Here is a 24101-nt window from a genome sequence, read left to right on the forward strand (position 1 = left end):
TGCATAACCTCAATGGTGGATTTTCCGGTACTGTTTGTTATCAGAAAACGACTGTATCCTTCCCTAAAAGAGTTCAGGCATGGAGAGATCACAGTTTGTCTATTGCAGCTTCTAAATGCTCAATTATTCAGAGTAAATTTGGGTGCCAGAACATTAAAGGATAGAAATTTATAGCTCATCACTTAATTGTTTATCTCTCCAGCTATGTATAGTCTCCAACTGTTCTTCAAGATTAAACGTATGTGTGTCTTCCTGGCTATTGATTCTATCGTAATCTTGGAGCCAGTATATATTTATATGTATGATAGTGAATGGCTATGGCAAAACATTGAAAAGATGGTGAGAGCTCGGATTAGAAGATCATTGATCTTAATTATTCCTATAATTTACATTTATTGATTTTCTCTTTTATCCCAAGTATGGGATTGTAGGCATAATTATTAGTATTCTATCATGCATAATATTAGATAAACAAAAAAATGGATACATATTTGAAATTGTATTAAATTGATATAGTATAATAAATATATTGTATGATACGATACGTATCATACAATTTAATACATATTATCGATATGGATTGATATACCAATTTAAAAAAGTGATTATATATTAGAGATGTATTTGAAAAATTTTAAAATTTGATGGAGTATTTACGATATTTTCTAATATGGTTACATGACATTTAAAATTTATTATTATTTTTAAAATAACATATTTTATAATATGATATAATACATAATATATAGTATAAAAAATTATATTTTTAACAAATAATATAATATACATTTCGGCCATCATTGTTATAGCCATTGGGACTTTGAAATGACAATTTGAAAATTAAACAAATACCTTTTCATACTGCATGCATGAATGCTTCAACATAAATTTACAATATGTCTAAAAAGAAAACTATTAATATGGTTCACAAAGGCGAGCATATCTAAATATTATAAGTTACAATATTACTAATTAAATTATTTTTATGATAAAATTTTCTCGTGGAGATTAATTTAGAATATAAATATTCTGAGAATAATTGAAATAACTAAAACAGTCGTACAATATGTTATCTCATTTCACATGTATACATACATATTAAATAATTAATAAATAGGCAAACGAAGATAAGGATGTGTTAATATACATTTATATGCACGATTCAATTAATTAATTTGGTTGTCCACATTGCAAGTGATTCGATGAAGATCTTTAATTGCATATAAAATACATTCGTGCCACACACAATGTAATAATAAAAGTAATTTGTAATCCTTCAATTAAAATTTAATTAATTATAATCTAAAACCAAACTAATTATCTTCTAATTACTGATTAAATTTGTGATTCAAACTTTTGTATGCATGAAACTAAGGCAATTAATGTTGTTTTATTGAAAAATACCATATCTTATATTCTCATCTTTGGGTCCTAAACGATAGAGTTATTGACCCATCAATGTACATTATCTCAATAAATGATTGGGTCCTGGGACTAAAGGTCAAGCAGGCCAAACCCAACACAAGGTGCCTTGGTCAAGGTCCAATCCAATTAAAAAATGTCATATTTTTTATTGGGCCAATCCGAAAGGCATTCTGTAACAAGTGAAATAATAAACCAGAACAGAAACTGTTGTTTGTTCATATCGATTCGACCTGTTAACAGCTTTGGTACGTTGGCCAAGAGGCGGAGAGGGGTCTTGGTTCTTACATGATTTTATTAGAACTCGGTCCAGTGCCTTCCAATTATAGGACAATGTACAGGAGATAATGGAAGGGGACCAGACCGCAGTGCCAAAACAGATATCAATCCAGAGCCTTAGCTTGAAAAGGCAAAAGTCTAAAAAAGAAAAGGAAACATAAATGGTAGCAGGGCAGGTGAGCATTAAGTGCTTATGAGGGGGGACCAAAATCCTGCCCATTCGTTTACATGCAAAAACTTGCAACAGTGACCGAGCAATCAATCAAACCAAAGGTAAGATTTTGAGTGGCAAAATTGTGGGTATTTCAACAATAAAGAAAACACCTATTGATGACATATCAAAATTAAACTTTTAACTTATTTATTATCACGATTATCTATTTAATTGTTACATTCAAGTTTGATCTATTTGATGAGTCGATTTAAGTCTAATCAGGTTAAAAAAGTAACTCTTGATAAGATACAAAAATGATGGTTTGACTCAAATAAGAATATATGTTAAGAATGGTATGCTATGCATTAAAGAATTTGATGGAATGAAAGACTTTATTTTCAACTATAAACTTTAATGTTCGCATAAACATGGATAATATGATTAGAGACATACCCACATGTTAGTCCTTGACAAATTCTTTGATGATGTAGACATACAATCAAATAATGCTGAATTTAAACAACAACTTTATTAGTGGTTGCATGAAGTCAACAACATGCAAACACAAGCAATTCACTGGATTGAATTGATTTAGAGTTGAGTTAAATAAATTGTGTTTGGCGGATCGGAGTTCAATTATTGGATCAAGAATGTCATGTTGATGTTAGTATTTTAAAATTTTATTATATTATGATAATATTATCAATCTTCTTCATTAGTTGACCATAAACTAGCCCTTTGATTGAGTAACACGTTTGTGTGGACTAAAAACATTAGTTTCTTGTGGCCAAAAGGACTATTTTTCATCTAAAGTATGTTGTTATCTCAAGTGTTTTTTCGTTAATTTTGAAAATCTCATTTACCCACCGATAGATAATTAAAATTAATGGTTTCAAGGATAAAATCATTATTTTATCTGTAATATTAAAAATAAATTAAAATTTAATTTAGTTTTCCCCCCTAACCCCTAAAAACTAACTATTTTTCCTTAGGTTAAGTTTTAAAAAATAACATTTCTCCCCTAGAGTTTAGTTTGCAATCTTTGGCATCAAATCAGGCGTTATCGCCAACAACGAAGCCTTGACGTATCATTATGCTTTGACAGTCTCTCTTTCCTCCTCTGGAACATCAATCAACGTAGATCTGACCTGAAAAGATAAAGACGACTACCTTGTCTTTGTTTGGGAAGATGATCTTCTTCCTAGAAGAAGATGTCTAGGAAGACGGTCTTCTTCCCAAAGAAAGACCAAGTCTTCGCCTTCGTCTGGGAAGACGAAAAACTTTATCTAGGAAAACGAAGAATTTCATCTAAGAAGACGAAGAACTTTGTCCTTCGACTTTTCATGCCAGATCTGTGTCAACTGATGTTCCAGAGGAGGAAAGAGAGACTATCAACGATGGCGCTGGATTTGACACTGGGTATGGAAAATTAAACTCTAGGAGAGAATGTTATTTGTTAAAACTTGACCTATAAAAAAAATGGTTAGTTTTTAGGAGATAAAAAGAGAAAAAAAGATAAAATTTTAAAAGGTTTTTAATTATTTATGAATAGATAACTGGGATTTTCAAAATTAACAAGAGAAATTTGAGATAATAGCGTAATTTGGGTGGGATTAAGTTTGTTCTACTAGAAAAAGAAATTGGGGTTGGATGTAAAATTGCCAATAACATCACCAGACAAGAAGACAGAATTGTTGCTTTTCGATTTTTGCACATGCAAAGAACAAAGTATTTTGCGTTGGGATAAAAACAAGAAATCTAACCAACATTTACCAATCAGTAGGTTCATGTTTTATTTGAATCCCAATAAAATATAATAACACAAAATTTCATTAAAATCTAGGCCAAAAGTTTAGCTTTGGAGTGGGAATTGCAATTTAATTTGTAAAAAGTTCCTTTCTTGTTTAATTACTTATTTATCCTTGACCTTTTTTTAATATTTTATTTTTAGTTATAATAAATATTTAAAAAAAAAAAAGGTTGTCTAATTGGAAGTCAAGCTTTCTCGTCCTTACCTACTGGTCATAGAAAGTTGAAGCCCTCTTGTCATCTCCCCTCGTATAATCTGTAAGAGCAAAAGAAATTTGAATTAGGATTAATAAGATTTACTTGGTTTAATCACAAGTTAGTTCAATTTACTGGTTAACAAATATTTTAGTTATGATTGAAATAATATATAATATAGATTCTATATTAAACTAGTTAAATCAATTTAGATTCTATGTATTTAAAAAGCAATATTATATGTAATTATAATAAAAGTATAATATATTATTATGTAAATAAATATTATGTGATATTTAATTTAAAATTATTTAATTATATAAAAAGATATTATTATTATAGTTATTTTATTTAATTATATATACAAAATATTTTATTATAATAATAAATTTGAATTTTGATTCAAATAATATTATTTTGGATTTACCTAATTTTATTATAATTCGGTTGAATGAGTCATAGCTGTAGGCCCAGCCACTAAGCAGCGACCACTAAACAGGCGCGTGTGAAGTTTGTGGCACTGTCAAACCGCCGGCACCACTGTGTGTTGCTGTGGGTACTCTCCTGAAAGAGACAGAACCGGTGGGCGGACAGTCCTGCATAGATGACGTGTCGAAATTCTATTCGTCTAATCTTTGGTGCTGTTCCCAAAATGGTCCTACCTTTTAGTGGTCCAGGAAACCTGGCGTCGACAAGTGCTAACTGTACGAAAAGCACCATTTAAAAGCACCACCACCAAATAAATACAAGGTCAGTATCATGTGTTCCGTGCGGTAATTTGGCTGCTGTCTGCGGTTAAGCTAACAGTTAGTGCAGTGAAAAGGAATCGGAGTTGAGTCAGAAGGTACAATCTTGGCTCGGCTAATGGAAAGGTACAAGCATTAATTGCTTTTCACATTTGGTTCAAGAGTTTATAACCTTGGAACAAGAATTAATCATGATACGTCGAATAATTGAATTAATATAAATGTTTTTATTAACAAAAATAAAAAAAAGTGATTAAACCAAAAATTAGCCTGTGTATGAAAGTCATGTTCTACTCCAATAATGGTATATCATAGTGAGTTGGAATGATATTGTCAGTGGAATCCTAATTTACTATGAGTAAAACAATTTTTAATGAGCAAAATCAATGTAATATTGTTGGGCTTTGTAGTTTGTTACCTAATATGGTATGGTAAATTCGAGTCAAGAAAGGATAAATTAAATTTAGCTTGGATTCGAAATAATCATTTTTGAGTAGTGAATAATAATGTTAAAAAAGCCAAACATACTCAACATCACACAATTTATCTTAGGTAAAATGTAATCACCTTCGCCATTGTTCAACCAAAGTTTGTTTGTTGGTTGAGTTTGAGTGAGTGATGTTTTCAAAAGTAAAAGAAATGAAATGAGTGAGCGATGGAAGAAGAGAAGGTGAAATGGCTGGTTATAATTAGGAGTATTTTAAATACTTAAATATAATGATGTTAAAATCAGATCAAATCGATCGATTCAACTGATTGAACTGAAAATCAGCTCCAAATCTGATTTGGTTAATATGAAAACCAGTTTATTTATAGACTCGATCAAATTTGTTCAAAATTAGATTTGACCAGGTAAACTGGTTAAAACTAAGTTTAATCGGGTTAACCAAATTTTAAATTTTTTTTGAAATTTTAATTTTTTTTGAGTAATTTGATTATTTTTTATTAGATTGAATGAATTTCTAAATATTTGTAAGAAAAAATAAGTTTAAAAATAAAATAAAAAAAAGTACCTTATATCTATTAAAATGTCTTTTATAAGCAATAATTTATAAAATTATATTTTTTTATATCATGATATTGAAACTTTTTTATTTTAATTGTTTTATTGAAATCAAATAAATAATTATTACTCTTTAAAAAAAAATATTTTAATCTCTATAAATGTGAGTATCTTAATTGGTTTTATTTTTTTATAAATTTTTAAATAAAATCTATTTATAATAAATAGAATGTGGGTATATGTTTAATTAAAAAATCTCTATAAATGTTTAATTAAAAAAAAGGCCAAACGACTATTTCCCACCCAAGGTATGCTGTAATGACAAGTTTCCCCCCTTTAACTATGGAAATACCAAACACCCACCCATGGTCAGTTAAAAGTAACGGGGTTAAGGGTAAAATTGTCATTTTCTCTATAATATTAAAAAATAAACTAAAATATAATTTCCTTTTGCCCCCCTAAAGTTTGAAAACAAAAATTTCCCCCCAGCCTAAGTTTAAGAAAATGGCAGTTTCACCCTAGGGTTTGGTTTTGAAATCTCCGGCGACCTCTCCGGCTCCGTTGCCGACGGCTTCTCCCTCCCGAAGAATCCTCTCCTTCCGGTGATCGGTTTCCTCCCATTTGGAGGCCCGATCGTCGCCGGAAAAGCGGTGGGAGACGAAGAACTTCGTCGGGGAAGACGAAGTTCTTCGTCTTCCCAGACGAAGACGAAGCCGTCGTCTTCGTCTGGGAAGACGATCGGCTTCCCAGGGAAGACAACCGTCTTCTTCTGGGAAGACGATCGTCTTCCCAGACGAAGACGACGGCTTCGTCTTCGTCTGGGAAGACGAAGAACTTCGTCTTCCCCGACGAAGTTCTTCGTCTCCCACCGCTTTTCCGGCGACGATCGGGCCTCCAAATGGGAGGAAACCGATCACCGGAAGGAGAGGATTCTTCGGGAGGGAGAAGCCGTCGGCAACGGAGCCGGAGAGGTCGCCGGAGATTTCAAAACCAAACCCTAGGGTGAAACTGCCATTTTCTTAAACTTAGGCTGGGGGGAAATTTTTGTTTTCAAACTTTAGGGGGGCAAAAGGAGATAAAATTTTCAGGCGTTAGGGTTCTGTTAAATTTAACTGGCCATGGGTGGGTGTTTGGTATTTCCATAGTTAAAGGGGGGAAACTTGTCATTACAGCATACCTTGGGTGGGAAATAGTCGTTTGGCCTAAAAAAAACAAAAAAGAGGACAATAGATTTGTGCAGGGGTTTACATTGTGGGTATATGTTTCAATTTCCCAAAAAATAATGTCTCCGATAAGTCAAATTGTAATCCCTTTTCACTCTGCTCGTTCCTTTCAAAACTTGATCTTTATTTAATCTAATATTTTTGCCTTCAAATTGTGTGTCTGAGCAATATAACTTCCGTTCCATTCTTGTTGCATGGATGCTTGTTAAACTCTTTCTTTTACACTCAAATCTAATGGCTTTTCACGACCCAGCGATGGCTTTTAACACCAAAGACAACATGCAACCAAGACTTGACATTCTTCACTTAACAACAACTACTTCAACAACTCCACCAGCATCAGCTTCAACTGTTGCCAATCCTCCTCCCCCTCCCCCACCAACATGGCTCAACAACGCGATTCTCCAGCAACAAAACCACGATGTTGACCACCACCACCACCCCGGTTCAGTTTCAGCCCCCAATAGTAACGGCGAAGGTAACAACTCTAGAGAGGAGGATTGGGAGAGTGTGAAATGTAAAGTTCAGATATTAGGACACCCTTTGTATGAACAACTTTTGTCAGCACATGTTTCTTGCTTGAGAATCGCCACGCCTGTTGACCAGCTGTCAAGGATTGATGCTCAGTTGGGTCGGTCTCAGGATGTCATGGCTAAGTACTCAGCTATCGGAAATGGAGTTGGACAGTCGGTTGACAGTAAGGAGCTCGATCAGTTCATGGTTAGCTTCCAATCATGTTAAAGTTTGCTCTTTTTTTTTTTTTTTTCTGATGTTTGTTTTTAGCCTTTTTATGGATCTTGATTATGTTCTGGTTGGGTTTCCATGTGAGACGAACTAAAATTTTTGTTTTGGGGTTTTTTTAGAGGGTAAATAATGAAAACTGTGAGACAGCCTTTTCAGTTTACTAGGTTGATGTGTGAAAGCCATGTTAGGTTTGAGAGTTGAGAGTGTCTTTATGTGTGATGTTAAAGGGTGATGTGAAAAGGGTGGTAAGTTTTTTCAGTGGATGATGAAGAAGAAGATGAAGAAGGAGAAGAAGAAGAAGAAGAAGAAGATGATGATGATGATGATGATGATGTTGATACTAAGGTGGGTTGTTTTGTGTGGTATGTGATGGCATCATTATAAGAATCATGCTATTGGGTACACTTAATAGTTTATTATTGAGCTTTTTGGAGTGGTTTACAGAATCTCTATGCTGATAATCATCTTGTCGTATAACTCCACTTGATAGATGGGTTAGTGTACTTAGTCCTTTCTCTTTTCTTTTTTGTTGTGGAATTTGTGCTTTCTTCATTGAGCCAACTTCAAGTCTCTGCAAGAGGGCTGCTTTTTCTTTACTCCATTCCCCGGTCTACCAAGAAGTTTTTAATGCTCTTGTTTCCTGATTTGATTTTCACACTTAAGTAAATCTGGAAAGAAAAATGAGATTTTTGTTTGAAAATTTGCTTCTTGGATGAGTAAATGCTTGTGAAATACAAGATGGCCTTTGGCTAATGAGAGTGATTGTGTTATTGTGACACTAGGATAGCAATGGCCCAGTTTATCTCTTCTGCAACTCTCAACATCCATTCTATCTTCTTTGATGAGAATGAATGCTATCATACTAAAGATAAGGTTCTGAGAACAAGCTTAATTTATAAATTATTATACAACTGATTTGTAATGGCATATAATGGAAGAAATTTGGATTTCTTTATAGCAGATGTTAGTCATTCTCTATAGCAGATGTATTTCAATCTACTTCTCTATATGACCCCCATTGATGGTGGCTGGCAATTAGGCAATTATTGTCCAGTCCTTGGTAGTTATTTTGTCCTTGTAACATTTCACTCTTCTCCCCTTCTCCGTGACTTGGGACCGATTTGTAGAACTTTTCAATAACAAATTTGCATAAATTATACATCAAAAGGCCTGATATCCTCAAATTTGAGGACAAAAATTTCTTCTAAGCAGAGGAGATAGATACAAAGCATACAAAGACTTCCAGTACTGCCTATGTTTAACTTCATTTGTAGTTTAAAAGATTGTTTTAGAATTCGAAAATATTTATGAAATGGTAGTTTTGTTGGAGCTCTAATTTAAAACTTTTTCCTATATGATAATCAAGCTATATCTACCTTTTTGGATTAAATATGTCGATGCCTATGTTTATTGTTTTCTTTTGACTGAACTATTGTTTATAATTCAATTAGTGATTAATAAAAGAGGTTGTGAATTTTGTGTTCTTTTTCATCTAAATACCTTTTTTTCCTCATCCATTTCTCTTTTCTTTCTGATATAGACACATTATGTTCTGTTGCTCTATTCCTTCAAAGACCAATTGCAACAACATGTTCGCTTTCATGCAATGGAAGCAGTAATGGCTTGTTGGGAGCTTGAGCAATCTTTGCAAAGCTTAACAGGTATTTCTTTACTCTTTTATGTGCTATATATATCTGATGTCAATATGTTAATAAAACAATTATGTTATTTGGTATTACTAACTTTAATATAGCCTTCTTTCTATCCGGTTAAGGGCCCTGTAACATCAAAGGAAATCTGAGAACTTGCTGTAGACTATAGACTGCTTATGACATCAGTTTTCTGTTTAGTGGAATTCTTTTGTTTCAACTTTCGACAATTATGTATATGGCATGAGAAATTTCAATTATAATGATATGATAGCAAGTTGATGTGTGGCACTTATTGGCCTTTGGACTCTGTTCTTGTGAGCTTTTAAATGATTTTCATGCATACTTCATGGATTAATTTTCTCACTGTGGTTTTTGTCTTTAACATCTGGTACAAGTGTCTGCCATAACTGGTAGAACCTGAAATTATACCCTGTAGAAATTATAGGACACCTGCCTTTTGTTTGGCTGCAGATAGTAGCCCATTGATTAATGAAATTTATACTCAAATCTCTACTTTGCTTTTCTTTCTTTTATATCCTTGCTCTCTCCTCAGATTAGATTCAGGTCAGAATTCTCATTTGATACTAAACCTTGGTGTACAAACAGGTGTATCCCCAGATGAGGGCACAGGTGCAACCATGTCGGATGATGATGAAGACCAGGCAGATAGTGACTTAAACTTGTATGATGGAAGTCTGGATGGGACTGATAGTCTGGGATTTGGTCCTCTTGTTCCAACTGAAACTGAGAGATCGTTAATGGAGCGTGTTCGGCTAGAACTGAAGCATGAGTTGAAACAGGTAAGATGCATAAATTCTTTTGGTGTACTACTTGATGGTGCAACTAATTCGATTTCTCCTTTTCAGGGTTTTAAGGAGAAGATTGTAGACATTAGAGAAGAAATTCTGCGGAAGAGAAGAGCTGGGAAATTGCCGGGTGACACAACCTCACTCTTGAAAGCTTGGTGGCAGTCACATGCTAAGTGGCCATACCCAACAGTAAGTATATTCAGCTCTCTTATATGGCCATCAGTTCAATCAACAACTTCTCAAACTCCTGTTTGCAACTAAATCTAATCATTTCTGCAGGAGGAAGATAAGGTGAAATTGATGCAAGAAACAGGATTACAATTAAAGCAGATAAATAACTGGTTTATAAACCAAAGAAAAAGGAATTGGCATAGTAATCCTTCATCTTCTACTTGTTTGAAGAGCAAACGCAAGAGTTAGGCCATTAGTTGCTCATGTTTTTTTTGTATAGAATCTTATTTGTACGATATCTTCCAACAATATTTTGGGAAAGAAGTAATGCAGGAAAGTCTGGCAGTGAAAATTTCATGTAAACAAAGGATTGAAGCATGACTACTGGGTTACACTTCATGCCTAAATCTTGGTGGGAAACAATCTCAGATAACTTGTTAGAGGCAATGCATTGGAAGGAAAAATTACAAAGACTGGTAGCATATATTTACTTTACTAATACATGAAACCTTAATCATTCAACTAAACAAGGCTGCATGTTTATACTTACATTAGCATTCAACTAAAACATTGATTAATTCCTATGGCTATCATGTGTATAGGTATGCTTGAAGATGTCTGTAAAGCTTTATGATCTTAGAGGTTCAAATTTCGAGCATTAAGAGATTAGAACTATATTCCTGTGGATGGATTTTCTGGATCATGGTCCCTGTAATCTGAAAAACTTATGCTTTACGCATTTATATGTGTGAATAAGAATGCCTTTTAGCTACAAGTTCTTTATGTTGTTCTATCCCTTGATTGAACTCTTCACTGTGTTTCAACTAGATAGCCATGAGTAGTATCTCCTCTGCTAGTCTGAACATTCACCATTGAACAACCCAATGATATTCTTAAATCTCAAACAAATTGAGAGTTGGGATTTTTCCCATAACAAAGTTTTGTGGAGAATTGCTCCTACACTAGCGAAAATATATACTTTGTCTATTTTCAATGTGGCATATAATAATTTATGAGACAAAAAAACACCTGACAATTTGTAACATTCAAAGAGGGTTGCAAAGAAAATCTTTTTCTTTGTGGATTGGCAGGGAACAAAAGTTGCAACCCAGGGAATTTATAATGGTTCAGCAACAAGTTGTATTATCTACATCCCGTCAGAGGCAGCCAATAAATCTGCTATATCAGTTGTATGCTCTATTTGCTCTCTAATTAGCACTCTAATTTCTTATAATTTTTATATGCAAACTCTACTCAAAGTACTTGACGCATTTATTGCCATAGGTTTTGCCCACTCTACCACAGGCCAAACCTGTCCACTCTACTGGATGGACAAGTGAATAAAATTTTAGTCACTACATTTTCCAAAATGTAATGAATCAATCTAACCATTGAGTCATGTGTTGCATCACATTTTTAAGCTCCTTTTAGTTGTGGAAAAACTATTTAAAAAATAGTAATGTTTTTAAAACTAAATTGATAATTAAAATCAAATTGTTTGTCTCACGGTTCAATAGTTAAGTCATTATAATTAAATGAATAATTATTAAAAGTTTGAATTAATACTTTCTAACATTATATTATTTTTTCATTAATTAATATGAGTAGGGAGCTTCACAATTTTAGTTTGAGAGATGAAGATAGTTTATTTACGTTTGAGTTAGAGAATCACAAAATTTTGATTCTACGATTTTGTGTTTTACTATTTAACTGAGTTTTAAGTTTAATCTTTTAAATTTAAAATTAAGAAATTTTAATGATTTCAATATATAATTAAGCTGTGTATAGTGTGAACCAAGTTTTCTTGGTTTAATACTTTTTTTTCAATTGACCAATTTTTATTGGGTTTGATTGAGTTAATACATGGTCAACAATTGCATAAAAATAGATTGGATTAAAAATTAGTTCATGGTTGAACCGTCCAATTCGATTCAATTTTGAAAACATTGGAAATTAGAATTAATTTTTATAGTTATTTTCCAAATTAGTGTTAGAAATTAAATTTAAAATTTCTTTAAACTAACAAATAAAATTAACTAATTAAATCTTATAAAAAAGGAAATAAAAATTAAGTTAGCATAGAAAAATTGATGATGAAAAATTAGACAAAAAATACATTTCTTCCATATGAAATATTTATTTTCATTAAACATTAAAAAAATATATTCAAAGTTCCAATAATCTGTATCATAGAAGAATTCCTCTTGTCGGATTATTGAATGAAACTCGATAAACTCCATGAGCAATGGTGGAACTGGGATTTGCCTTGACAACTTATTTAAGAATAATAAGACTAGGGAAGAAGATGAGAAGAAACACAACACATGAAGTCAGTCAAAGCCAGTTAAAAGATTGTTGGTAAGGTTCAAGTTTAGCAATGAATCTACACTTACGTTTAAAAACCATCTTGGTATTTTGCCAGCAATGTTGTTTGAGGAAAGGTCTAAGTCTGCCAATTGATCTTGGTTTCGCAAGAAGCTTGGGAACTTATTAAGGTTGCAAGACGCCAAAAAAAGACGTTTAAGTTTCAGAAATTCAGTATGACCATTGGCATTAATGAGCAATGAAAAATTGTTTGAAGAGAGACTCAAATATTCTAAATTTATCAGTTTAGAAGCAATCATGTCCAAATCCACTATGCCACTCATATTATTTGTATCAAGGTAAAGCAAATTAAGGTTCTCGAGGTGATATAGAGCGCTAGGAAATGAGCCTTGCAATTTATTTGAGTTAAGTGCAAGAAGATTCAGTTGCGTCAGATTTCTAATCTGAGAAGGGATTGTACCAGTTAATTCATTTTCGCTCAAATATAAGTGAGTAAGACTTGTTAGGCTCATGAGCCAAGAAGGAATTTCACCAACTAAGTTGGTCTCTGCAAGGCTTAAAAAAGTAAGTTCACTAGACTTGGCCATCCATGACAATGAACGAAAATCATACCTTTCAAAATTGTTCCAAGAAATGTCTAGTTCTTTCAAAGAAGATAGATTTTCGAAGGCAGCTGGTAATTCATCAAAAAGTTTATTGTCATTTAAGTAAAGATAAGTGAGCTTGGTAAGGTTTTTTAGGCTTCTGACCAAAGAGAGGTAATTTCACCAGCTAAGTTGATCCTTGAAAGGTGTAAAGAAGTAAGCTCACTATACTTGCCCATCCATGACAATGAACGACAATCTTGGCTTGAAAAATTGTTCAAAGAAAGTTCTAGTTCCTCCAAAGAAGAAAGATTTCCGAGGATAGCTGGCAACTTACCTGAAAATTGATTATCATTTAAGTAAAGATGATTGATCTTGGTAAGATTACCAAGTGAAGTCGGAATTGATCCCCAAAAACTACAAGAACTTATATCCAAGATCTGTAAGGAATTAAGATTCCCTATTGAATGCGGAATCTCACCAAAAAATGATGTGTTTGCAACTCTTAATTCTTCAAAGGGGCTATTGTTTTGAAATTCTAGCAAGGATCCAGAGAGATCTAGATTAAAACGCACATTAAGCATGCAAAGGTTAGGTAATTGGAATGTCTTCGCAGGGAACTCACCTTGTAAATGACACCCCTTGAGAGATAACTCAATCAATGAAGATAAATTTGCCAAGATATCAAGTATCAGTGAAGAAATGTTGACATAAGCAAGATATAGGACTTTGAACTGAGTTAATTTCTCAAGTAGGCTTCTTAGACTTGGCTTGTGGAGCTTCAAGTTAAAATTATACATTATGTCAAGGGTCTCCAACTTTGAGAGCTCTAGGACTTCTGATGGTATTTGACCAAAAAAATTAGAATTATGTAGGTTCAAATATGATAACCTAAAAAAGTTCTTGATTATTGAAGGGATTTTGGAGCCATTGAAGTCATTATTTGCCAAGCTAAGCCTTGTAAGGTGGACAAGGTGGAAAAGACTACTGCTAGAGTTGATAGAACCATAGAGGCAACTATTAGTGAGGTCAAGCTCAACCAAATGACTAGTAACCTTATTGCATTTGACCTTGTCCCATGAGTAGTAGTTTTTATCAACTTTCCAGGATGCAACCTTGGGATAAACAAAAGGATCAGGAGAAGCAAACTTATTGATAATCATGGTTTCCTTGAATTGTAACAAGATAGGACGCTCATCATCATGACAAAGTGGTTGCAGATAATAAGTGAAGCGAACAAGTACTGCAAAATAAAGGAATAAAAGACAAAGAATTAAACATCGAAATGAGAAGAAAAATAATGATAACCCCATATATAATTTAGGTAAGTCGCTAGATTTGATTATAAAAATCTTATTCTTAAGCATGAGATGAATTTATACGCATATCATGATGGATATACTATCAATATTGTTGATTCAAATTCTAAAAAATATACAAGTGTCACAATCTTAGATTATAGACAAATAATACAATCAATGTTTTAGAAACGTTATTTAGTCAGAAAAGGTGTGCTTTATTTTGCATTCATTCTCACTATATGCTTACATAACAAGCTTAATTTTTTTTCTGGGAAAATGATAAGAAATTCTAACAATTCATAAATAAGACAGTTGGATAGAACATCTTAGTCAACAAACTTGAAATTTTGAGCAATGAGAAAAAGGAAAGATTGGAAGTTTCATAGTGATGGGAAATAATAATTTAAAGTTAAAATATTTAATGTTTAGCCCTTATAAATGTTAGAAATTTAGTAAATTTAAAATGGATAGATTATATGGTCAAGTTGTGCTATTCAACTTTATCAAATCATAAGCTCATAATTCTCCATTTGATTATTTAAATAAATGATAAGTTACTAATTATTAATTACAATTTTTGGCTATTTGATTGAAATTTTTTTAAACAAGGTTATTAATTACAAACGCCTTGGTCAATGGTTTAGAAATTAAAGAAAAGGGCATCCTTATATCATTCTTCCAAACACACAAGTCTTGGTCAATGATTGTTAAGATGGTGGAACTTTTTAGAATTCCACTTTTGAATTCATAATGTAACTAGTTTCAATTATATATAAAAACTTAAGATATTTACATTGACTTAAAAGTCAGAGAAATAAAGAGAAAATATACATAAAAAATGTACAAACTTCCAATAAATGAGAAAGTTCAATTTCTTTTCTTAAAAATTCACTAATTTAGAGTTTTAAATTAATTGAAGAAATTAATAAAATGTAACTTCAAGATCCTATAAAATCGTTATTTGTTTCTATAAATTAATCATGAATAGATCCTAACTATTCATATATATTTTATATGTTTATATTATTTTTTAGAAAATTATAATTCAACTAATTTTTTTAAATAATATATATTTAAAAATAGATGATTTTAATAAGTTTAAACCTTAATTTAAACTAGACCAAACCGTATTTTTTTAGTTTAGTTTGGTTTGAAATTTAAAATGATTTAGTTTAAAATTTAAAATGGTTCAGTTTGACTTAAAAATTTTTCAATTTAATTTGAAAAGCTCTCAAACCGCACTAAATTGAACTATGCACAACCCTAGTCTATATGGTGTAGGATATGAATTCAATTAAACTGGAGAAATTATATATTTTCAAAACTAAGATTAAAAAAAGAATTAAATTTTATTTTTTTTGATATTACTGATTAAATATTCTTTATACTCTTATAATTAAAATATTTTTTTAACAATAACAATTGACAGATATATTTTCAAACTTAACAAACTTAACACAAACTTCGAGTGATAAATGTTTGCTGAGTCAGGGATTATTAACTCATATTTTATATATAATTGTTGGTGATGAAATTAGTTATAATTTTGCATTAATTGTCAAAATCTTGCATTGAAATTTTGAAGCCTTTTGGAATTCCAAATTTTAGCTCAATGCAATTAGTCTAAGAGAGATTTTTCAAATTTGACTGTTGACAAATAATACAGCCAATGCCATAAATTTAATAGTGAAAGGAAATAATAATTCAAAGTCATAACATTTAAAATCTGGCCTTATAAAGGTTTGGAAATTTAATAACTTTGAAATTGATGTATACAAGTTACTGAAAGTGGTCAAAGTTGTGTTCAATTTTATCAAATCATGAGCACATAATTCCTTATCTGATTATTTAAACAAATAATAAGTTATTAATTAGTAATCGCAATTTTTGGCTAATTGATTGAAAGTTTTTTTTTATAATTTTTGGCTAATTATGGAAAATATTTTCACTATAATTAATGTTTGTTGGAAAAATATTATTTTGAGTAAATTAAAGATATAGGCATCTTTATATGATTCTTCCAAACACACAAGTCTAGACAATGGTTGTTGATAGACTTAGAAAATTAAGAGTATTTCACATAATTTTAGAAAGAAAATAATTTAAATTTTAAATATTTATGAATATCATGCACATATGTAAAACTTCAAAAATTTTCATTGACTCAAAAGTCTTTGAAACAAAGCCAAAACATATATAGAAAATGTACAAACTTCTAATAAATAAGAAAGTTCAATTTGTTTTTATGAAAATGATATACTAATCTAAAATTTTAAATTAATAGAAGAAATTAATAAAATGTAACTTCAATCCATACAATTGATGATGATGTTGATACTAAGGTGGGGTGTTTTGTGTGGTATGTGATGGCATCATTATAAGAATCATGCTATTGGGTACACTTAATAGTTTATAATTGAGCTTCTTGGAGTGGTTTAGAGAATCTCTTTGTTGATAATCATCTTGTCATATTACTCCACTTGATAGATGGGTTAGTGATGTATTTCCGACCACTTCAACATTTTCGGCCCCCAAGTTTTTAGCCATGCACCATTCAACCCAAGCTAATGAAGGGAATGAGGGAAAAGCTCTATGCAAGCCAAGAGAACCTTTGCCATCTCCAATTTGGCCCAACTTTACTTTTGGGTGCACTTTCATTACTTACATCCAAGACCTTAATGAAATGGAAACTTAAATGAGTCCAAGAAGCCAACTACAAACCCACTTTGAAGCCAACTACAAGCCCACTTTGAAGCCCAAGTAGATGAGACAACCATCCATCACTTAAATTGGAGCCCAAAATGCCATAAAACCCATTTAGTTGAATTGCAACTAAAGAGAAAACAAGTAACTTTAGTTGGTGGACATAGTTCCACTTTTTAGAGAAAAGTTGTTTCCTTTTTGTCATTTTCTTCATTAATATAGTATGATATTAGTTTACTTGATTGACTAAGCTTAAATGAATATCATAGCTTACTTGTCTAATTAATGTCCTATGAATGCTCATTTTGCCGCCACTTTCTCTTGTATATAAGTGTGACTTTTTCACTTGTAAACTTTAGACTCCTTTGATAGGAAGTTATCGACTTAGTAGTTTTGCCAAAAGGTTTTCTACTAGTTTTTTTTACTAGACAATGCTCATAAATATACAAATCTAATTTCATGATAAGTTTTAATAAACCTTCACGGGCTAGTCTGTTTACTCTTTCTTGGCCAATATGCCATAGTCTAGCATGTCATTTATTTTCATCACATTTAGACTATTAGGAGTTGTAAATAATGAAAAACCAAAAGAATTATCATTATTACAAAATAAGTTGTCCAGTATCATAAAACCTTATGATAGAAATCTAGATCCATAAAACACATTATCATAATAAATTTTAACTAAGCTTTCATAGAAAGTTAAACAATATCCTAGTTTCAATAGAACCATTACAGAGACCAAATTTCATCGAATTTCTAGAGCATATAAGACATCATATAGATATAAGGTTTGACCACCGCGTAAAACCAATTTGCATGTGCTCATTCCTTTTACTTCAACTTTGGTATTATTACCTACATATATCTATCTTGTTTCCCTTAGTAATTGACAAAATTCCACAAAAACGTCTCTATCACAAGCTATATGGTCTGAAAATTTCAAGCAAAGCTTGTAGCTTTTCTTTGTTTGTTCTTTTATCCAATTCATCTTGGAGGAAGAATTGATGGTGGAAGATCTCGAGGTTGGTGGAACTTTCCTTTATGTCTTGGTTAATTTTCTTGTTACCCTTAAAATCTAAAGTGTGAAGATGTGAATGTGTGTTGTATGCCTCAGATACTATTCACAGTGTATGATTTTGCAATTTCCAGTTTTTGTCAGCAAACTTTGTAGCTAGTTTTGAATATCTTGTTGATTGAGTTGTGATTGATATTATATACCATTAGAAAGCTCCTTGAATGGTTTTTCTAATGATATATAATTTGCATGATTTGAAGGTCATTTGATTGGTTAAAATTGAAAGACAAATTGCTGCTGTGCTAAATAAACAGTAATTTCCAGAATTGAGTTTGTGTGTTGTTGCATTGTCTTGATGAAAATGCACCAGTTAGTGTACCTAATACTTTCTTTTTTCTTGTGTTGTCGAATTTGTGCTTGCTTCATAGAGCCAACTTCAAGTCTCTTCAAGAGGGCTGCTTTTTCTTTACTCCATTTCCCAGTCCACTAAGAAGTTTTTAATGCTCTATTTTTTCTGATTTGTTTTTCACCCTTCAGTAAATCTGTAAATAAAAAAGAGATTTTTTTTTTTTTTGAAAATTTGCTTCTTGGATGAGTAAATGCTTGTGAAATATAGCATGGCCTTTTGCTAATGAGAATGATGGTTGTTATTTTAAGACTAGGATAGTGATGGCCTAGTTCATCTCTTCTGCAACTTTCAACATTCATGCTATCTTCTTCTGATGAGAATGAATGCTATCATACTCAAGATAAGGTTCTGAAAACAAACTTCAATGATAAAATCCATAATTAATATACATAACTGATTTGTAATGGCATATAATGGAAGAAATTTGGATTTCTTTATAGCAGATGTTATGCAATCTACTGCTGATGGTGGCTCGCAATTAGGCAATTATTGTCCAGTCCTCGGTCCTTTTTTTGTCCTGGTAACATTTCACCCTTCTCCGTGACTTGGGACCAAATTGTAGAACTTTTTCTCAATAACAAATTTGCATTAATTATTCATCAAAAGGCCTGATATGTTAAAATTTGAGGTCAAAATTTTTTCTAAGCAGAGGAGACAGATACAAAGCATACAGAGACTTCCAGCTACTGTGTATGTTTAGCTTTGTAGTTTGAAAGATTGTTTCAGAATTTAAAAATGGTTGTGAAATGTTAGTGTTGTTGGAGCTCTAATTCAAAACTTTTTCCTATAGCTATTTGTACTTTTTTTGGATTAAATTTATCTATGTCTATGCCTATAGGATTCTTTTGACTGAACTATTATAAATAACTCAATTAGTGAATAATAAAAGTGGTCGTGAATTTTGTGTTCTTTTTCATCTAAATACCCTTGTTTCCTCTTCCATTTCTTTTTTTCTTTCTGATGTAGACACATTATGTTCTGTTTCTCTATTCTTTCAAAGACTAGTTGCAACAACATGTCCGTGTTCATGCAATGGAAGCAGTAATGACTTGTTGGGAGCTTGAGCAATCTTTGCAAAGCTTAACAGGTATTTCTTTACTCTTTTTATGTACAATATATATCTGATGTCAATATGTGTTAATAAAACAATTATGTTATTTGGTATTACCAACTTTAATATAGCCTTCTTTCTATCCGGTTAAGGGCCTTGTAACGTCAAAGGAAATCTCAGAACTTGCTGTAGACTATAGACTGCTTAAGACATCAGTTTTCTCTTTAGTGGAATTCTTTTGTTTCAACTTTCGACAATTATGTATATGGAGTATGAGAAATTTCAATTGTAATGATGTGATAGCAAGTTGATGTGTGGCACTTATTGGCTTATGGACTCTGTTCTTGTGAACTTTTAAACGATTTTCCTGCATATTTATTTCATAGATTGATTTTCTCACTGTAGTTTTTGTCTTTAATATCTGATATAAGTGTCTTCCATAACTGGCAGAACCTGAAATTATACCTTGTAGAAATTACAGGACATCCACCTTATATCAGATGTTAAAGGCAGTCATCCACGTTTAGTTGCATGCTAACGTAAGTATAAATCATAAATTTTTATTGTTATTTTCCAAATTAGTGTTAGAAATTAAATTTAAAACTTTTTTAAACTAACAAGTAAAATTAACTGTTTAATTCTTATAAAAAGAAAAAAAAATTAAGTTTGTTTAGAAAAATTAATAATGAAAAATTAGACAAAAAATACAATTCTTCCATAAGAAATATGTATCTTCACTAAACTTTAACAAAAACACATTCAAAGTTCCAATAATCTACACCATGGAAGAAATTCTTCTGTCGATAACTATGTGGACAATAATGGCGAAATTGGGAGTTGCCCTTGCAACTTATTTAAGAATAATAAGACTTGGGAAGAACATGAAAGAAACACAACACATGAAGTCAGTCAAAGCCAGTTAAAAGATTGTTCGCAAGGTTCAAGTTTTGCAATGAATCCACGCTTACGTTTAAAAACCATCTAGGTACTTTGCCAGCAATCTTGTTCGAGTTAAGGTTTAGGTCCACCAATTGATGTTGGTTCTGCAGGAAGCTTGGGAACTTATTAAGGTTGCAGTACCCCAATCCAAGTCGTCTAAGTTTTGGAAATTTAGTATCACCATTGGTATTAGTGAGCAATGAAAATTTGTTTGAAGAGAGACTGAAATTTTCTAAATTTATGAGTTTAGAGGCAATCATGCCCAAATCCACTGTGCCACTCAAATTGTTTGAATCAAGATAAAGCAAATCAAGGTTCTGGAGGTAGTAAAGACCGCTAGGAAATGGCCCTTGCAATTGATTTGAGTTAAGTGCAAGTTCCTTCAATTGTGTCAAGTTTCTAATTTGAGAAGGGATTGAACCATTTAACCCATTTGTGCTCAAATGTAAAATAGTAAGGGTTGTTAAGCTCATAAGCCAAGAGGGAATTTCACCAACTAAGTTGGTCGCTGAAAGGCTTAATGAAGTAAGTTTACTATACCTGGCCATCCATGACAATGAACGAAAATCATGGCTTGAAAAATCGTTCTCAAAAAGGTCTAGTCCTTCCAAAGAAGAAAGATTTCCAAGGGCAATTGGCAACTCACCAGAAAATGTATTGTTAGCTAAGCCAAGATAAGTGATCTTGGTAAGATTACCAAGTGAAGGCGGAATCAATCCCGAAAAACTGCAAGAACTTATATCCAAGGTCTGTAAGGAACTAAGATTCCCTATTGAATGTGGAATCTTACCATAAAACGATGTGCTCGCAACTCTCAATTCTTCAAGGTGGTTGTTGTTTTGAAATTCTGGCAAGGATCCAAAGAGATCTGGATTAAAACGCACACTGAGCATGCGAAGGTTAGGTAATTGGAATATCTTTGCAGGGAATTCACCTTTCAAATGGCAACCCTTGAGAGATAACTTAGTCAACGAAGATAAATTTGCTAAGATATCAGGTACTGATGAAGAAATGTTGATGTGACCAAGATATAGGACTTTGAGTTGAGTTAACTTCTCAACTAGGCTTCTTAAACTTGGATTTTGGAGCTCCAAGTTAAAATTAAACGTTGTGTCAAGGGTCTCCAACTTTGAAAGCTCTAGGACTTCCGATGGTATTTGACCAGAAAAATTAGAATTATAAAGGCTCAAATATGATAACCTAGAAAGGTTCTTGATTGCGGAAGGGATTTTGGAGCCATTGAAGTCATTATCATCCAAGCTAAGCCATGTAAGGTGGACAAGATGGAAGAGACTACTGCTAGAGTTGATAGAACCATAAAGACAACTACTAGCGAGGTCGAGCTTGACCAAATGACCAGTAACCTCATTGCAGGTGACTCCATCCCATAGGCAGCAATCTTTATCGACTTTCCAAGATGCAACCTTAGGATAAACAGAAGGTTCAGAAGATGCAAACTTATTGATAATCATGGTTCCCTTGAACTGTAATAAGGCAGAGCGCTCATCATCACGGCAGAGTGATTGCACACAACAAGTGAAGTGAGCAAGTACTGAAAAGTAAAGGAGTAAAAGCCAAAGAATTAAGCATCGAAATGAGAAGAAAAATAATGATAACCCCATATATAATTTAGGTAAGTAGCTTGATTTGATTACGAAGATCTTATTCAAACGCATGAGATGAATTTATAGGCAGATCATGATGGATATACCATCAATATTATTGACTCAAATTCTAAAAAATATACAGGTGTCATAATCTTGGATTAAGATGGTGGAGCCTTTTGTAATTCCAAATTTCAGCTCAAGTCGCAATCAGGCTCTCTCATAATAATTGTAATGTTAGTTGGATGAAATTAATTTGCAACCAATTTTTTTGTCTATTATTTGGGCTCATTAATGACTGTTTATTGAAAATCAGGATCATTTCACATTACTTCTAAGAGACAATTCATAAATAAGACGGTTGGACTAATAATTCAAAGTCATGACATTTAAAGTCTAGGACCTATAAAGGTTTAGAAATTTAATAACTTTGAAATTGATGAATACAAACTACTTAAAGTGGTCAAGTTGTGCTGCTCAGTTTTCTCAAATCATGGCTAATTGATTGAAAGTTTTTTTATTTTTAAAACAAGGTTACTAAATACAAACATGCTCATAAAATATGCCACTAATTCAAATTTTGATTCCAAAAAACAAAATTTAAATTTAAATATTTAAATTTAAATGATATCTTTTTACAAACTTACACATTGTTATTGTTATTATTATTAAGGAAAAATATTTTCATTATTATTAATGTTTGTTGAAAAAAAAGATTATATTAAGTAAATTAAAGAGTTGGACATCCTTAGAAGATTCTTCCAAACACACAAGTCTTGGTCAATGGTTGCTCACATGGGGAAGTCTTTTGAAATTTCACATTTGAATTTATAATGCAACCATTTTCAAATATATATAGAGACTTTAGTTATTTACATTGACTCAAAAAGTCTTTGAAACAAAGACAAAACATGTATAGAAAATGTACAAATTTTCAATAAATGAGAAAGTTCAATTTCTTTTTGTAAAAATTCATTAATTTAGAGTTTAAATTAACTGCAGAAATTAATAAAATGTAACTTCATATATGTTTTATATAATTACAAAATATATATATATATATATAATTACAAAATATAAAAAAAAATATAATAAACTTAAAATGACATAACACAAAAATCCGATGAGACAAAGTTTCAGATATAATTACCCCTATTTTTAGACAAATGAATTCATTTTTGGGCAAGAGAAATAATTAATTATATTTGAGTTGGAGATATGATTGGAGGATGTAATTTTAATATAATTATTGTCATTTATTTGCATTTAGTTTGAATTTTGAAAAAGAATGCTTAATTTGTTGCTGCTTTTTCTTTTGGGTACTTATAATGAATCTGACAGAGTGGAAGGATAAAGAAACTGACAGGGTACTGGAGTTTCGGTGCAGATTCGATTTTTGGACTGATTTTGATTCCATAATGGATTGAAATTGAAATTGAAATCGTAATTGGCTAGTTTCAAAAAATTAAGAAAAAAATACTAAAATTTATCTAAGATAAGTCAATTTTAGATAAAAACTAAAATTAAATGGTTAGATATTTGACAATTTTAATTATCCTTAATTTTTATGCATAAAACTAGTTAAGAGTCGGAGAAAAGACGTCTTAGAATTGATAAAAAAAGATATGATTCAATCGAAATAAAACTCATTAACAACGTTTACTATGATTTTTCATATGAAAGTAAGAAGGTAACAGGGGCTTAAGTGACTATTTTTAAGCTTAGTCATAGCAACTATTGTTAGAGATGACAATTTTAATCCAAATTTAGAATTTTCAATCCTAACGATAAAGAAAATTTTCAACCTCGCTAATCAGGAATGATGGCACCCCCCTTATCCCTTAGACTCATAACCCTATTACTGAGCTGCTTGTGAATTAAAGACTTATAGAAGAACTTAGTATTTTGGTCCTCTAAAGCCAGCCACTGAATCCTCGATCACCGCTTTTAAAAAGCCTCC

The 24101-nt window shown here is 31.8% G+C and overlaps 3 protein-coding genes and 1 pseudogene across 4 annotated transcripts; 2 read left to right on the forward strand and 2 right to left on the reverse strand.

Moving 5' to 3' along the window:
* The first annotated feature begins 6883 nt into the window (after nt 1-6883).
* Nucleotides 6884-10982, forward strand: LOC123201154 (homeobox protein knotted-1-like LET12). 2 transcript variants are annotated; one of them, XR_006498731.1, is made up of 6 exons: nt 6884-7551; nt 9116-9236; nt 9834-10027; nt 10094-10225; nt 10316-10683; nt 10810-10982. XR_006498731.1 is itself a non-coding variant. In XM_044616618.1 (5 exons), exons 1-5 carry the CDS (start codon nt 7030-7032, stop codon nt 10454-10456), a joined length of 1110 nt encoding a protein of 369 aa, XP_044472553.1. In that variant the 5' UTR covers nt 6884-7029; the 3' UTR covers nt 10457-10982. The 2 variants fall into 2 exon arrangements, 1 of the variants encoding a protein (XP_044472553.1); XM_044616618.1 differs by having other exon boundaries at nt 10316-10982.
* A 1555-nt stretch (nt 10983-12537) lies between these two features.
* Nucleotides 12538-14279, reverse strand: LOC123200293 (receptor-like protein 6). The gene is made up of 2 exons (XM_044615431.1): nt 13301-14279; nt 12538-13205 (listed from the first exon to the last, which is right to left on the reverse strand). The coding sequence occupies exons 1-2, from the start codon at nt 14277-14279 to the stop codon at nt 12538-12540; spliced, it is 1647 nt and encodes a 548-aa protein (XP_044471366.1).
* Nucleotides 14280-18950: 4671 nt separating this feature from the next.
* The window catches only part of LOC123200294, a 30904-nt pseudogene continuing 25753 nt past the window's right edge, over nt 18951-24101 (forward strand).
* LOC123201153 (receptor-like protein 6) lies at nt 20292-22191 on the reverse strand. Its single transcript, XM_044616617.1, has one exon. The coding sequence runs from the start codon at nt 22157-22159 to the stop codon at nt 20504-20506; it is 1656 nt and encodes a 551-aa protein (XP_044472552.1). The 5' UTR covers nt 22160-22191; the 3' UTR covers nt 20292-20503.

Source organism: Mangifera indica, chromosome 17 (assembly GCF_011075055.1).
Source record: "Mangifera indica cultivar Alphonso chromosome 17, CATAS_Mindica_2.1, whole genome shotgun sequence".
Lineage (NCBI taxonomy): Eukaryota > Viridiplantae > Streptophyta > Magnoliopsida > Sapindales > Anacardiaceae > Mangifera > Mangifera indica.